This window comes from Carassius auratus, unplaced genomic scaffold (assembly GCF_003368295.1).
Source record: "Carassius auratus strain Wakin unplaced genomic scaffold, ASM336829v1 scaf_tig00215191, whole genome shotgun sequence".
NCBI lineage: Eukaryota > Metazoa > Chordata > Actinopteri > Cypriniformes > Cyprinidae > Carassius > Carassius auratus.
Window position 1 is genome coordinate 64,214 of NW_020527975.1, and position 15,360 is coordinate 79,573.

Consider the following 15,360-nt stretch of genomic DNA (forward strand, 5'->3'; position numbering starts at 1 on the left):
TGGTTCAGTCAGAAAAACAAATCATCACTAAATTTGCAATTGGATAATTACAGAAAGCCATATTGTGATTTCAATTTATCTTCAGTTAACACTGCATCCCTAATGGACAGAGTTAAATATGAAAAAACCCAACAGATAACCCATATTTGGTTTACCCAGGGTTTAGTTGGGAATTTTAAGTATGAACTTTTCTTACCCATAGCAGGGATCCACTACAATGGCTCTGGGGCGGTCAGCATGTGCAATGAAGGAACGGTTTTGGCCATCTATTGCCATAGACTGCACACTTCTATTGTAATAATCTGTGAAATAAAGACGCTTGTGGATCCAGTCATAGGCCAGACCTTCAGGATCATCCAGATCTAACAGATGAAATGAAAGCAGAGAACACTTTAACATTGTTACTGGATGGTTTCAGCTTACTCATTCTGATAATATTAAAGCTTTAGCTCTACCGCTGGCTATGGTGATCGGTGGGCTAGTGCTGCTGGTGGTTAGAATGTATCCTATTTTACTCCTGCCTAAACCCACATACTGGGTAAAAAACACTCTCTTGTCCTTGAAGTCAAACTCAGTGGCTAAAACGCCATAGCCCAGGGTAAAGGTGGGAAATGGAGTGCTGTGGTCTTCTGGGTCTAGCCTCATGCTGTTCATGGTGTAATCAGTGGTGAAGATCAGGAACTCATCCAGGCCAAAGCCACATGAGACTCCATTGCTGAGCAGAGAACCATGGGCACAGGCACATTTTGGCTGTTGCTGCTCAGGCATTGCAAAACAAAACTGTTGACAGCGCCCATTGTCCTCTTGGCATGGGTTAAAACCGACCAGGTTGGCAGAAGTGGGCTGAACATGGGAGTCAAACACTCCAATGTCTGTCAGATCCTCTATACCGTCTCGGATCACCTCTGGCATGTCTGTATTCCCAGGACTCTTACTGGCTTGGAACAGTTTGCCCAGTTTGCGATCCACCCACAGCATGTACTCGCCAAAAATAGCGACACTGTATGGCGCGGGGTATCGACTACCGTAGCGTACAATCTGCCGCTGTGAACCATCGGATGCCATCCGGGAAATCATATCCAGTGTGTCATCAACCCAGTACAAGAGGTCATTGGTGTAATCAACTGTTAACCCTCGGGGGGATGACAGGCTCTCAGAGGCAAGAACTGTCCGATTGGTCCCATCCAAAAGAGCACTCTCAATCTTGGGTGTCTGGCCAGCATCAGTCCAGAAGAGGAGACGCAATTTAGGGCTGACAGCAAGATCTAGGGGACGATCCACTGAACTCTTCAGCAGGATAAGTTGAATGCTTGTGTTCAGACGTAACACCTCAAGGTATGTTTGAGAGGTATATGCATTAGTGAAGTACAAGTTTCCTGACATAAAAAAGAAAATAATCAGTCTGATATATAAACACATACGACCAACTTTCACAGTATACATGGTGTCACTTTCACATTAATTTACCTGCGATCCAATCTACTGCCAAGCCCTGAATCCTTCCAGTGCCTAACTGACTGATGACAGTAGAATAGCGTGAGCCATCTGTTTTTGTCCTGTAAATGCCTCTGTAGGATGAGTAGGTGCTGTTATCAGTCCAGTACAGGAATCCAGAGGCAATGTGCATGTCCAGCTTGCTGAGAACTGAGTAAGTATCTACAGAATACAAGCAGATTGTTTTTTGTATAAAATGTTACATCATATAATAAAATAGATTTTTCTTTAAAAAATGTAATCATTTGAAAAATATTAAATTAAATGAATTCACTACCTCTCTAACAGAGATCAAACTGTTTAGCATACTGTAATCACTACTTACTTGCTCCCACAGGAACCATGGCCTCAGAGTGGTCAGAGCTGTTAATGTGGAATCCTCTAATAAATTTGAAAGATGACACTATTGCGTAAGAGTCATACTGTTCACAGTGAGACCCATCCTGAGATGGGATAAAACCTGTGGTGCAGGCACATGTCTTTTGTCCATCAGGTTTTGGCAGACACAGGTGGGGACAGCCTCCATTGTCCATACTGCAAGCATTGGTAGTGCCAGCAGAGTCTGGATTTAAATAAATGATTGTAAACAGAACATAAGTAACATTTAACAAAAGTTAAAATCCAGAGGATTACACTTTCAGTCTTAAATTGTGCCTGATGAAATGTATTATTAAGATTACTTACTAATATTTCAGAATGGTCAGTATTTTGTAATGACCGCTAAACTGAATATTTAGCCACTGGCAACATACCAGTGCTACTATCTTGATTCATTCCACTTTTCAAGTTAGCAGTGTTCATAGGTGACATCTTGCAACTCCTGTAAAATTATCATTTATTTAAAGTAAATTTCAAATTGTAATGCTTCACTTACTGTCTCTGGTATTCATTTTCAGTGCCCGCACCCCTGCCATGCTACTCCTCATCACCACCATGTCTGCACCTGTGTTCTTGTCCACTCTTTCAATAACCTCATAGTCAAGATCAGTGTAGTAAAGGTAGTTTTGGTACACAGTGATGCCCCAGGGGTGAGACAGGCCACTCACGATGGTCACCCTGCTCACACCATCCATCGTTCCAGATTCAATCTGCCAATCACAGAGAAGTTAAAAGCCAGGAAAATAGAACAAGTGCATAATTACTTGTTTCCACATGTAGGTTTATGAACAAGTGTATGCTTCTCACCATCCCAGATTGAGGGACACCCCAGTAGATTTTCCTGGCCTCTATGTCTGCAGCAATAAACTCAACACTGCCCAGGTTGCCAGTGTAGAGGTTTCTGAGGTTTCCACCATCCATGTCTGCACTTGCCACCTTTGGTGGAACTCCACTATCTGAACCTCTATCGGTCCAGAATAGTGTCCTGTATGGTGAGTGCATGAAGACAGTACATTAATAACTTAATAACTTATACTTAATAACAAATTAGTGCAGGGCAAATATACAGTAAACTAGTCACAAAATGTGTTTACCCTCTGGCTGGATCAAGAGCTATTCCTATTGGCTCTCCAGCTCCCTCTGGTTTCCCTGTGTTTGTGATGATTGTCTTCCTGTAATGTTGAGATCCATCAACCCTAATGACCTTTTGGGGGAAGACGAGCGAAAATAAAAAAATAACAACAACAATAAAAAAACAACAATAAATAAATAATTAGAAATAACTTAATTTGATAATATATATGATGATACTGTATATCATATATGATAAAGTGTGTTAATGTGTGAAAAAATATTGTTCACCTCAATGGCCTTAACAGTGGGATTAGTGTAGTACATGATTCGTGTTATCCAATCAAAAGCAAGACCTGAGGGAAAACCAATGACAGCAGCTGGTGCAAACTGAGTTCGATTGGCCCCATCTGTCTTACTTCTATAAATTGAGCCCTGGTGAAAAAATAAAAAAAATTAAAATCAACATTTTCATGATTTCTGATTGGCTCTGTCTCCTCTACACCAGTAAGTTGGTGTGTGGTGGGCACTCCAGGTGGATGCTGCACACTGGTGGTGGATGAGGAGATAACCCCTGACAATGTAAAGTGCTTTGAGTGCCTAGCAAACTGCTATATAAATGTAAGGAATTGTTATTATTATTATTAATATTATTATATTTATTATTATTATAAACAGTGCTATTTGGTTCAATCTTTGTGTTTTATATATATATATATATATATATATATATATATATATATATATATATATATATATATATATATATATATATATATAATTTTTTTTTTTTTTACTTTTATAAAGATTTCTTTTTTGAAATGTTCATTTTCACAATCTTTCAGTATTATTTTGCTTTGCTGATTTGAATCAGAATCAGAATGAGCTTTATTGGCAAGCTATTTCAAAATATTGTGTAATAGTAAAAAATACTGTCAAATTATGAGTAATTTCATAGGTTAATTTTAAAACAGTGCTCTAAGAAATTGTCTGATTAACTTACAGTGCCTTGCACCCAGTAGACAAACTGCTCTTGATCATCAAAATCAATATCTCGGCCTTGTGTGATGCCTGAAATTGGTGCCATGGCATTGTTGGATGTGTCATTGGGGTTGAGAGGAATTCCCATAATTACAGTATCTCTGGCGACCATCAAGAATGGTGTATCATCTAGGAAAAACAACTATTACAGCATCATCAAGTCAAGTGAAAGGCCAGTTAGATCTCAACACCTCAATTGGCACATGCTCATTTTGCCAAGACTCTGACCTTTAGTACAAGTATGACCATCGCTGGCAAGGGTCCAGCCAGACTGGCAGTCACACCTGTAGTATCGTGGTCTTAAGGTTGATAGCAGACACAGCTGACTGCATGTATGGTTCTCACAGGGGTTAAGTCCTGTATGTGATCCAACAGACAGCTGTCAGTCAGCTAAAAAAAAAAAAGACACTCCTTTCATTAATAACCTGCGTGAAAGCCTAACCTAAAGGCTGCTTGACAGGGTGATCCATGGTGATACCCATGCACTGGTACACACTGGTCAGAAGGGTGGTGATGTTTCCTCCATGAAATTTGTTAGTCTTCATGATTTGGCTTGTGTAGCGGTCACTCCAGTATATGTTGTCTTCGAAGATGGTTATGCCATGGGGTTGCTGAAGAACCTGCAGACACGGACGGTAGGAAGTGATGAGTAAAAACTGCAACATTAGATAAACCATACTGTGACATATATTTCATGTAAAATATAGATGGATTTTAACCAGGGACTTTAAATAGTTACCATGTCACTTGCAAAGACTTGATGCCTGTTTTTGCCATCGTAGTCACAGTAGTCAATATATTTCAGGTAGGCGTCAACAAAGTATAGTCTTCTAGTTGTGTAATCCAGTGTAAGTCCGTTGGGCCAGTATACCTTGTTAGTCACAATTGCTCTTCTTGCAGATCCATCCATACTAGCCTGTTCTATTCTTGGGTTCTGACCCCAGTCTGACCAAAACATTACATTGGTGCTGGGAAGAAAACAGGAGGAATTATAATTGTATGATACAAGACCTTAAAACCCATAGTTGATCAATGTAATCAATAATTAACCCACATCATTTTTTTTTATTCATCCTCATGTTATTCCAAACCCAAAATACTTTCCTTCATCTTCTTAACACAAAACATGAATATATACATACATAAATGATTAAAACCTGAAATATTTCAGTCCCCACAATGAAAACTTTGACGTAAGAAGTTCACGAAGAGATTGTAAAAGTAATCCATATGAATTGAGTGGTTTAATCAAGTCTGAAGAGATGTGATCACTTGATATAATGAACAGATTTAATTTACTTACATAAACATCCTCATACATGCATAGATTGTATAAAATATGATCAACGGATGCGCAGATGTACTTGCTTGACACACAAGAACCAATGACTTACACGAGAACTGATAAGGTTTGTTCTTGTGCATCATTCAGTTGAGTTTGATTGAGCTTATGTTTACCATATTAAATGCCATTTCTGTTAAACAAAAGTGAATGAACAAAAGTCTTATGGATTTAAAATGACATGAGGGTAAATAATGACAATAATGGGAGATGAGTGAACTAATCCTACAACTGCATTCTCTCAAAACAGAAACAAACCAGTAAATATGTTAATATGCATACTAGTCGCGGGGGTCTAGAGCCAGTCCGCGAGGGCTGGTAACATTCTTGGTAATCAAAACCTTCCGGAATCGGCCGTCCAGAGTAGATACTTCAATGTTTTCCATGATGTAGTCGGTCCAGTAAATGTTTCTACCCACCCAATCCACTGCTATGCTTTCAGGTACCATCAGGCCTGAAGAGAACACCTAACATACCAGCATCATCAAATTAGTTAATCCCAAACTGTAGATGATGAAAATATAAGTAATATATGCATGACTTGAAATGCATAAGCCATTTTAAAGGGTTAGTTCTCCCAATTTGCAAAATTATGTCATTAATAACTTACCCCCATGTTGTTCCAAACCAGTAAGACATTTTTGGAACACAGTTTAAGATATTTTAGATTTAGTCTGAGAGCTCTTAGTCCCTCCATTGAAGCTGTGTGTACAGTATACTGTCCATGTCCAGAAAGGTAAGAAAAACATCATAAAAGTATTCCATGGCATGTGACATCAGAGGGTCAGTTAGAATTTTGAACAGCAGTTCAGTCAGTGTACTGTTTGAGTACATGAATTCCTCCGGGATATTGGTTTGTTTTAACTCCGAGGGAGTGTCAGCCACATTAAACAAGTTAACAGCTTAAGTCATTTGTGGATTAATGCGTATTGGAGACGCAAACCGTTTAAAACGATTCAGTTAGATTTGGTGAACTGGTTAAAAAAGATCTGGTTACATCGAATGATTAGTTCGCGAACTGGATATGACAAACTGCTTTGTTTTGAACTGTCTTACAACACTGAAGAGAAGACAATGCTGAATAAAGTTGTAGTTTTTGCTATTTTTGGACTGACCCTTTGATGTCACATGGACTACTTTGATGATTTTTTTCTTACCTTTCTGGACATGGACAGTATACTGTACACACAGCTTCAATGGAGGGACTGTAAGCTCTCGGACTAAATCTAAAATATCTTAAACTGTGTTCCGAAGATAAATGGAGGTCTTACTGGTTTGGAAGGACATGAGGGTGAGTTATTAATGACATAGTTTTCATTTTTGGGTGAACTATCCCTTTAAGACAACTAGACCTTAATTTCTTCTTAATAGTTACCTGTTTTTTGTCTGTGCCATTCTGGAAAGAACTATAGATCATTTTCTCAGATGAATCACCCCAGTACACTCGTTTATTGATATTATCAAAGTCTACAGCGACAATGCTTGTGCCACTGACAACAGGAACAATAAGTGGTGGCCTGAAGAAGATGCGGTTAGCGCTGATCTGGCTGCGTCTGGCCACCAGAAGTAAAGCATCAACTGGAGCTGTAGCAGATTACACATTTCATCACAGATTTCAGGTTTTACTATCATTGTAATACTTATAATACTTATTACTTTAAATATTGGATTTTGTGTTAGTTGGAAGCATTAATCCATTGGCCATTTAACTATAAATGCAATTCAGCAACAACATATTATACTTCATAGTCTTGGGCAGTCATGTTTGATGTGTAAATGATGCAGATGATGCTTACATGTGACTCTGCATGTACGTCCATCAGGCTCCAGCTGGTAACCATCTTGGCAGTAGCATCGGAAGGAGCCACGCTCATTGTAGCAAGTTTGACTGCAGAATCCAGGGATCAAACACTCGTTTATGTCGTCGCAAGTTTTTGAGTCATTTAGCAGATGAAATCCTGGTTCACAGGTACACTGAGCTCCAAATGGTCCCTGAATACAACCATGACTGCAGCCTCCATTATTTACCTCACAGTCATCTTCATCTAATAAGGCAAACAGTGAGAAAGACACACACACACACACAGACACAAACAATTTGATTAGTTCATCAACATCAGTACTACTAGTTTTCAACAGCAGTACTTACTGCAGAGCGGAGACTCGTCAGCTCCATTGGGGCAGTCTCTCTGGCCATCACACACCTGAGCCTCTGTGATGCACACCTGGTCTGTGGGACACAACCAGTGACCTGATGGGCAGCTGAATGGTGGAGTGGGACAGTTGGTTTCATCACTCATATCCCTGCAATCATTATCCTCATCACAAACCCAGCTCTGAGGCACACAGTTTCCATTAGCACACTGGAACTGGTAAGAACTGCAGGTTCGAGGTGGGCAGCCATTGTGCTCATCAGAGCCGTCCTCACAGTCTGGATGACCATCACATTCCCATGCTTTCGGAATGCAGAATCCATCAACCTGGCACTGGAACTCATTGTCATGGCACAGACCTGGCCCACGTGTGGCTGCATATAAAATACCAGTTATTAGTAATCATTAGTGTTATTTTAATGACACTAATTGTTAATTAATAATACAAAAATAGATTACAAACTAGACACACAGTTAGTAGCTTCTATCCATATAAAAATTATGAAACTTATGGCTATTGACTAAAAGTGCCTTCTATCAATTAAAATAAATATATAAAGACTAATTAACTTCCTGAAACATCATCCTAATCTGTTATTTCCCCCAAAAGTCACAATTAACTGCAAAAATAAATAAATAATAATAAAAAAAAAAAAATTGAATTAAAAGCTGAAAAGAGGCAAAGAGCTGAAAGAGGACTTCTAAACTCTTATAACTTACGACAGCCACTCTCATCTGAGTGGTCCCTGCAGTCATAAACCCCATCACAGCGGTAACTCAGACTCACACACTGATCTCCACTGGCACATGCAAACTCATATATTGCACAGGAGTAATCTATCCATAAACACACAACCATGTCATCCATAGTAAATAAAGTCATCATAAAACAGAAGTTTAGCAATGGATCTTGGATTCATGTTGTGATGTACAATCAAGTGTAACAAACTATTGACAAAAAATAAATAAAAAATAAAAAATAGGACCAGCACTTGGTTTTATGCAATGACTGTTGATTGGATTTTGAGATGTAGGCATTGCTCTCAAAAGTGAACACAGATGAAAATGAGCAAGGGCTGGGTTTAAACAGATTAAATAATTGGGGAAGTCCTGTGTACGTCAAGAGACATAATTCTGTCAGATAATTTGATTAAACAGACATTTTCAATAAATCAGATATTCTGATAATAAGGTGAAACTTTTCTTTTAATGAAACATATGCACACATGAATTAGTCACAATAAAATCTACAACATATACAGGTGCTGGTCATATAATTAGAATATCATCAAAAAGTTGATTTATTACACTAATTCCATTCAAAAAGTGAAACTTGTATATTATATTCATTCATTAAACACATACTGATATATTTCAAATGTTTATTTCTTTAAATTTTGATGTTTATAACTGACAACTAAGGAAAATCCCAAATTCAGTATCTCAGAAAATTAGAATATTGTGAAAAGGTTCAATATTGAAGACACCTGGTGCCACACTCTAATCAGCTAATTAACTCAAAAGACCTGCAAAGCCTTAAAATGGTCTCTCAGTCTAGTTCTGTAGACTACACAATCATGGGGAAGACTGCTGACTTGACAGTTGTCCAAAAGACGACAATTGACACTACTTGCACAAGGAGGGCAAGACACAAAAGTTCATTGCAAAAGAGGCTGGCTGTTCACAGAGCTCTGTGTCAAAGCACATTAATAGAGAGGTGAAGGGAAGGAAAAGATGTGGTAGAAAAAAAAAAGTGTACAAGCAATATGGATAACTGCATACTGGAGAGGATTGTGAAACCAAACCCATTCAAAAATGTGGGGGAGATTCACAAAGAGTGGACTGCAGCTAGAGTCAGTAATTTAAGAACCACAACGCACAGATGTATGCAAGACATGGGTTTCAGCTGTCGCATTCCTTGTATAAAGCCACTCTTGAACAACAGACAGGATCAGAAGTGTCTTGCTTCAAAAAGGACTCAACTGCTGCTGAATGGTCCAAAGTTATGTTCTCTGATGAAAGTAAATTTTGCATTTCCTTTGGATATCAGGGTCCCAGAGTCTGAGGAAGAGAGGAGAGGCACACAATCCATGTTGCTTGAGGTCCAATGTAAAGTTTCCACAGTCAGTGTTGGTTTGCGGTGCCATGTCATCTGCTGGTGTTGCTCCACTGTGTTTTCTGAGGTCCAAGGTCAACACAGCCGTATACCAGGATGTTTTAGAGCACTTCATTCTTCCTGCTGCTGACCAACTTTATGGAGATGCAGTTTATTTTTCCAACAGGACTCGGCACCTGCTGTAACAGTAAATAATGGTGAGGAAGCAAGTGCAACTAATCGAATAAGAATTTATTGAGAGAGTCCAATGAACAGGGAAGAGTGGCAGGAACAACAGGTGTGTGTGGCGATGTCTGACGATGATCCAGGAAGTGGCGATGGCTGATGGTGATCCAGGAAGTGGCGATGACAAAAGACAGCAGGAGAGCGTGACAGAGGAACTGAGACGAGCAGTCCGTGGTGGCGAGGAGTGGATGGGATCCCAGAGGTGTGAGGATCCAACGAAGAGATGAAACAGAGAGGAACAGGAACAAGAAACCAGGCATGCGAACTGGAGACGTCAAACAACGCTCTGACAAACACAAGACGAAAGACAGGGCAATAAGTAGGGATCGGGTAATGAGTGGCAGCTGTGGCTGATGAACAATTAATGGAGACGCCCACATGAAACGATCAGTGCTAACCAACGACACACAAAAACCCCATCCACACGAGACTAGGGTTTACCAACCATGACAGTACCCTTCCCTCTAGGAACGCCTCCACTTTGACCAGTGGCGATCGGCCTTAGCCTTGGTGCGCGACTCTGGACAAAAGCGTGGGCAGAGGCGACCGCAACTTCAGATTCTAGACTAGGAAAAACTGGTGGCTGGTAACCTATGTTGCACTTAAATGGGGAGAGGCCTGTGGATGACACTGGTAGCGAGTTATGAGCATACTCAACCATGGAGAATTGTTGGCTCCAGGATGAAGGATTCCTGGAGACCAACCATCACAACGTTCTCTCCAAATCTTGGTTGGCCCGCTCGGACTGACCGCTGCTCTACGGATGATAACCCGAAAACAGACTAACCGTAGCTCCCAATAATTTAGAAAATTTCTTCGAAAATTTGGACACAAATTAGGATCCCCTGTCAGAAATCACGTCCATCGGGAGGCCATGTAACCAAAAAGACGTGATCAATTACAGGTACTGCTGTCTCCTTGGGTGAGGGTAATTTGGGCAAGGGAATGAAATGTGCCGCCTTCGAGAATCGGTCCACTACAGTCAAAATGACCATCATGCCATTAGAGGGCGGTCAAGTCAAGTCACCTTTATTTATATAGCGCTTTAAACAAAATACATTGTGTCAAAGCAACTGAACAACATTCATTAGGAAAACAGTGTGTCAATAATGCAAAATGATAGTTAAAGGCAGTTCACCATTGAATTTAGTGATGTCGTCTCTGTTCAGTTAAATAGTGTCTGTGCATTTATTTGCAATCAAGACAACGATATCGCTGTAGATGAAGTGACCCCAACTAAGCAAGCCAGAGGCGACAGCGGCAAGGAACCGAAACTCCATCGGTGACAGAATGGAGAAAAAAACCTTGGGAGAAACCAGGCTCAGTTGGGGGACCAGACGAAACCAGTAGTTAAATTCCAGGCTGCAGCAAAGTCAGATTGTGCAGAAGAATCATCTGTTTCCTGTGGTCTTGTCCTGGTGGTCCTCTGAGACAAGGTCTTTACAGGGGATCTGTATCTGGGGCTCTAGTTGTCCTGGTCTCCGCTGACTTTCAGGGCAGTAGAGGTCCTTTCTAGGTGCTGATCCACCATCTGGTCTGGATACGTACTGGATCAGGGCGACTGCAGCGACCCTCTGATACAGACTGGATCTGGAGGCTACGGTGACCTCGGAATAAGAGAGAAACAGACAAATATTAGCGTAGATGCCATTCTTCTAATGATGTAGCAAGTACATACAGTGTTATGGGAAGTGTTTCCAGTTCCGGTTTACCTAATTAATGCAGCCTAAAAATAATTTAACAGATTTGGATATTAAAAGCATATTAGTATGTTATGTGTAAGCCAGGTTAAAGAGATGGGTCTTTAATCTAAATTTAAACTGCAAGAGTGTGTCTGCCTCCCAAACAATGTTAGGTAGGAGTTTAGGTGCCAAATAGGAAAAGGATCTGCCGCCCGCAGTTGATTTTGTTATTCTAGGTACTATCAAATTGCCTGAGTTTTGAGAACGTAGCGTACGTACAGAATCAGGGTATTTTCTGTCCATTCCAAATCCGTTTTCAATTTAAAAACAGAAAACGGAAAGACTCAAGAGGATTCAAGTGAGAGAACATGAATTCAATAACGAGAAATAGAAAATGGCTCGTTTATTTGTTATTCCATTAAGTTTAACAAACTGAAAACAAGTTTTTGGCTTGATTTCTTATTTTGTCATTTGGGGTTTACAAATAGGTTTATGACTTCAATATTTCATATTTCATTCGAATATTTGCATCAGATGCTGCTGCGCACATAATCCGTGCTGCTGCGACTTGCAAGTCATTGTGACCCTTATCACATAGAGACGTCCTGCTGTAGTCGTTGCTGCTGCTGCTCTTGTTAAATTTCAGCCTCTGGATCTGATTCTGGATCATAAATATACGGCTGAATCTGACTGTTAGCCATGGTTTGTTTTGGATGATGTTTTTTTCCACACGGTAATGTCACAGCTTCCAGACGCTGTCAACGCAAAAGCCTATTCGCGCTCGTGATTCTTTAGCTTCGCCCACGTCACGCCTCCTGGCGCTCGTGTTTTTCCGAGAAAAACGGTACTGACTATCTTTCTCTTATAAATATAAAAAAACTAAAGACTTTTTGGAGTTATGAAGGATAAAGTACTACTCTATAGGTACTCAAGATTAACAGGATATTGAGTGAAAACGAGCATTTCACCCCCCCTTTAAGATATTTTTTATTCACACTGGTTTATGCATTTAATGTTTGTCCATCTGAAACTTTTATTTTTCATGAGCTGTACATTTTAGGTTGTGATAAATCGGTGTTGATAAATCACGTGCACTGAATGTAAAGTGTTAATGTCAGGACTCTCAGTCCTCCTCCTGGATGGCCAGTGTCCTGCAAAGTTTAGCTACCCCAAATAAACACACCTAAGCTAAGCAAGGTCTTCAGGATCAGTAGCAATGTCCAAGCAAGTGTGTTGGAACAGTACTCTGCAGAACATGGTAGGGCTGGGCGATATGGCTTAAAAAAAAAATCTCCGATTTTTTCACATCAAACCCGATTTTCGATTTTAATCGATTTTTTTCTATTTAAAAACAAACTACAACCGACAAAGAAATTGCTCAAAACAAATGTACTCTTTATTTTGTTCTGGTTTTCACTTATGCAGTTTAATCTGAATTTGCCCTTTGTGCATAAGTGTAACAGGAAACTGTCACACACCTGGACTCATTTAGTGTTTTTGCCCCAGTGACCCAGTTTCTGTCTTCCGTGTTTAGTTTGATTAGTTCCCAGGTGTGTCTATTATCTTCCTCATGTGTTCCATGTCCCTGTTAATTTAATGATTCCATCCACCTGTGTTTCCCCATTATCCTCTGTACATAAGCCTTGTCCTTTCAGTTCTGTTTTGTCGGGTCTACTTGTCATCAACTTGTTACCAACCTGTTACTTGCTCACTACTTGATACTCACGAGCTGTGCCTTCCTCTGTGATCCATGTTTGGATAACTCCTATGTTGGAAAATAAAACCTTATTTCGTTTATCCTCGGCTCCGTATTCCTTCAGGCAGCGTAAAACCGTGACAGAAGACCCGACCTAAAAGAAAGTAGAAAACTGCGTGTTTTCCCTCCGTTTTGTTTTTGTGTTTTCAAAGTCCTTTTGTTTCATAGTGTTGATGGATCCCCTCTCTAGCCCCGGATTCCTCCTCCTCATGCTGGAGCAGGAGGGACGCTCTCTCGAGGACCACACCAGACGGTTCCTTCTGTTAGCTAATGCCACCAGCTACCCGGACGACGCGCTCTGCGCCTTCTACAACGCCAGCCTGAACCCCAAGGGCAGAGCGTTGTCGTCCGAAGATGGTCCTCGGGAGGATTTCGCCGCATTCGTGGAGTGGACTCTGGCGAGAAATGGCTCACCTTTCACCGTCTGCCCGATAGAGGATCTTGCCAGTCCCACTCCCGACCCAGAGACCAGCCAGCCACCATCACGCCGCACGGAGCCAGAGCCCACCGCAGCCGCAGAGCCCGAGCCACCCACTGACAGGGAACAGGATCTCGAGAGCGCGACTGACCAGGTGTGTGAGCCGGCAACACCGTGCATCGTGGGAGTCCTCGTGGAGATCGAGGGCGTGGAGGAAAGCCCTGCCCACACTCCTGCGACTGAGGGTGAGCTGTATGCAGTCTCTGAAGATCGTATGGAGCAAGTTCTGGATCTGATGGACTGGTCTATGGAGGAAAGCCCTGTATCTTCTGTCTCTCCGCTGGTTCCGCCCAGCCCTAAGTTTTCTGTTTCTCCGCTGGTTCCGCCCAGCCCTGAGTTTTCTGTTTCTCCGCTGGTTCCGCCCAGTCCTGAATCTTCTGTGTCTCCGCTGGTTCCGCCCAGCCCTGAACCTTCTGTGTCTCTGCTGGTTTCCGCCCAGCCCTGAACCTTCTGTGTCTCCGCTGGTTCCGCCCAGCCCTGAACCTTCTGTGTCTCCGCTGGTTCCGCCCAGCCCTGAACCTTCTGTGTCTCCGCTGGTTCTGCCCAGCCCTGAACCTTCTGTGTCTCCTGTATTCCCTCCCACCTCCTCCCAAACCTGCTGGTCCCTCTACTCCACTTTTGCTGGTTCCGTCCAGTCCTGATCTTCCTGTCCTTCCTCCCATCCTTCCTCTCTGTCCTCCTCCTAGACCAGCCAGTTCCTCGCCATCCCTGCTGGTGCCAGTCAGTCCCGCAGCTCACCCTCAGTCCGCGCCATCGGGGCGGGACGGTTCGCCACTGGACTGCCACTCCGTCCTGGCTGGTCTCTGGTGGACCATCTGGCTCCTCCTGCTCCTGTCTCCTCCCTGGCTCCTCCCTCCGTCGTCTCCTCCCTGGCTCCTTCCTCCGTGGTCCCTGTCTGCTGGCCCCCTCCTGGGAGTCCGTCCTCCACCGGAACCTCCTCCCAAGTTACCACACACGCCTTCCTTGGTTGTTTTCTACGGTGCGAGGACGCACCTACAGGGAGGGGGGAGTACTGTCACACACCTGGACTCATTTAGTGTTTTTGCCCCAGTGACCCAGTTTCTGTCTTCCGTGTTTAGTTTGATTAGTTCCCAGGTGTGTCTATTATCTTCCTCATGTGTTCCATGTCCCTGTTAATTTAATGATTCCATCCACCTGTGTTTCCCCATTATCCTCTGTACATAAGCCTTGTCCTTTCAGTTCTGTTTTGTCGGGTCTACTTGTCATCAACTTGTTACTTGCTCACTACTTGATACTCACGAGCTGTGCCTTCCTCTGTGATCCATGTTTGGATAACTCCTATGTTGGAAAATAAAACCTTATTTTGTTTATCCTCGACTCCGTATTCCTTCAGGCAGCGTAAAACCGTGACAGAAACAAGCCTCAAAACATGCTTGTAAACGAGATGGCAGGCACTGCCATTGTAAACAGTGAAAATGTACAGTAGCTTATCAGTTTTCTAATAACTTACAGTGACACAATGCACCTTCAAAATAAATTAAAATATAAATAAAAATAAATTGTGTGTCCCTGTTTGATAAAACACTTTTGGTTAAATGTAACAAAAATGACAAAATTAGATCTATTACAAAAATACATACTTGTCACAGGGGTATTCATAAAG

General features: G+C 41.7%; 1 protein-coding gene across 2 annotated transcripts in view; it reads right to left on the reverse strand.

Moving 5' to 3' along the window:
• lrp2b (low density lipoprotein receptor-related protein 2b) overlaps positions 1-15,360 on the reverse strand; it is a 104,773-nt gene that overhangs the window by 42,084 nt on the left and 47,329 nt on the right. For both annotated transcript variants that reach the window (XM_026259434.1, XM_026259433.1), the window contains exons 24-40: positions 8,200-8,316; positions 7,476-7,853; positions 7,123-7,371; positions 6,702-6,910; positions 5,609-5,793; positions 4,724-4,952; positions 4,427-4,604; positions 4,213-4,341; positions 3,947-4,113; positions 3,235-3,378; positions 2,967-3,076; positions 2,680-2,857; positions 2,369-2,582; positions 1,820-2,056; positions 1,468-1,656; positions 456-1,376; positions 197-362 (exon numbers count right to left, since the gene is read on the reverse strand). In XM_026259434.1, coding sequence (XP_026115219.1) covers positions 197-362; positions 456-1,376; positions 1,468-1,656; positions 1,820-2,056; positions 2,369-2,582; positions 2,680-2,857; positions 2,967-3,076; positions 3,235-3,378; positions 3,947-4,113; positions 4,213-4,341; positions 4,427-4,604; positions 4,724-4,952; positions 5,609-5,793; positions 6,702-6,910; positions 7,123-7,371; positions 7,476-7,853; positions 8,200-8,316 — 4,000 coding nt within the window. The remainder of the gene's footprint in view (positions 1-196; positions 363-455; positions 1,377-1,467; positions 1,657-1,819; positions 2,057-2,368; positions 2,583-2,679; positions 2,858-2,966; positions 3,077-3,234; positions 3,379-3,946; positions 4,114-4,212; positions 4,342-4,426; positions 4,605-4,723; positions 4,953-5,608; positions 5,794-6,701; positions 6,911-7,122; positions 7,372-7,475; positions 7,854-8,199; positions 8,317-15,360) is intronic.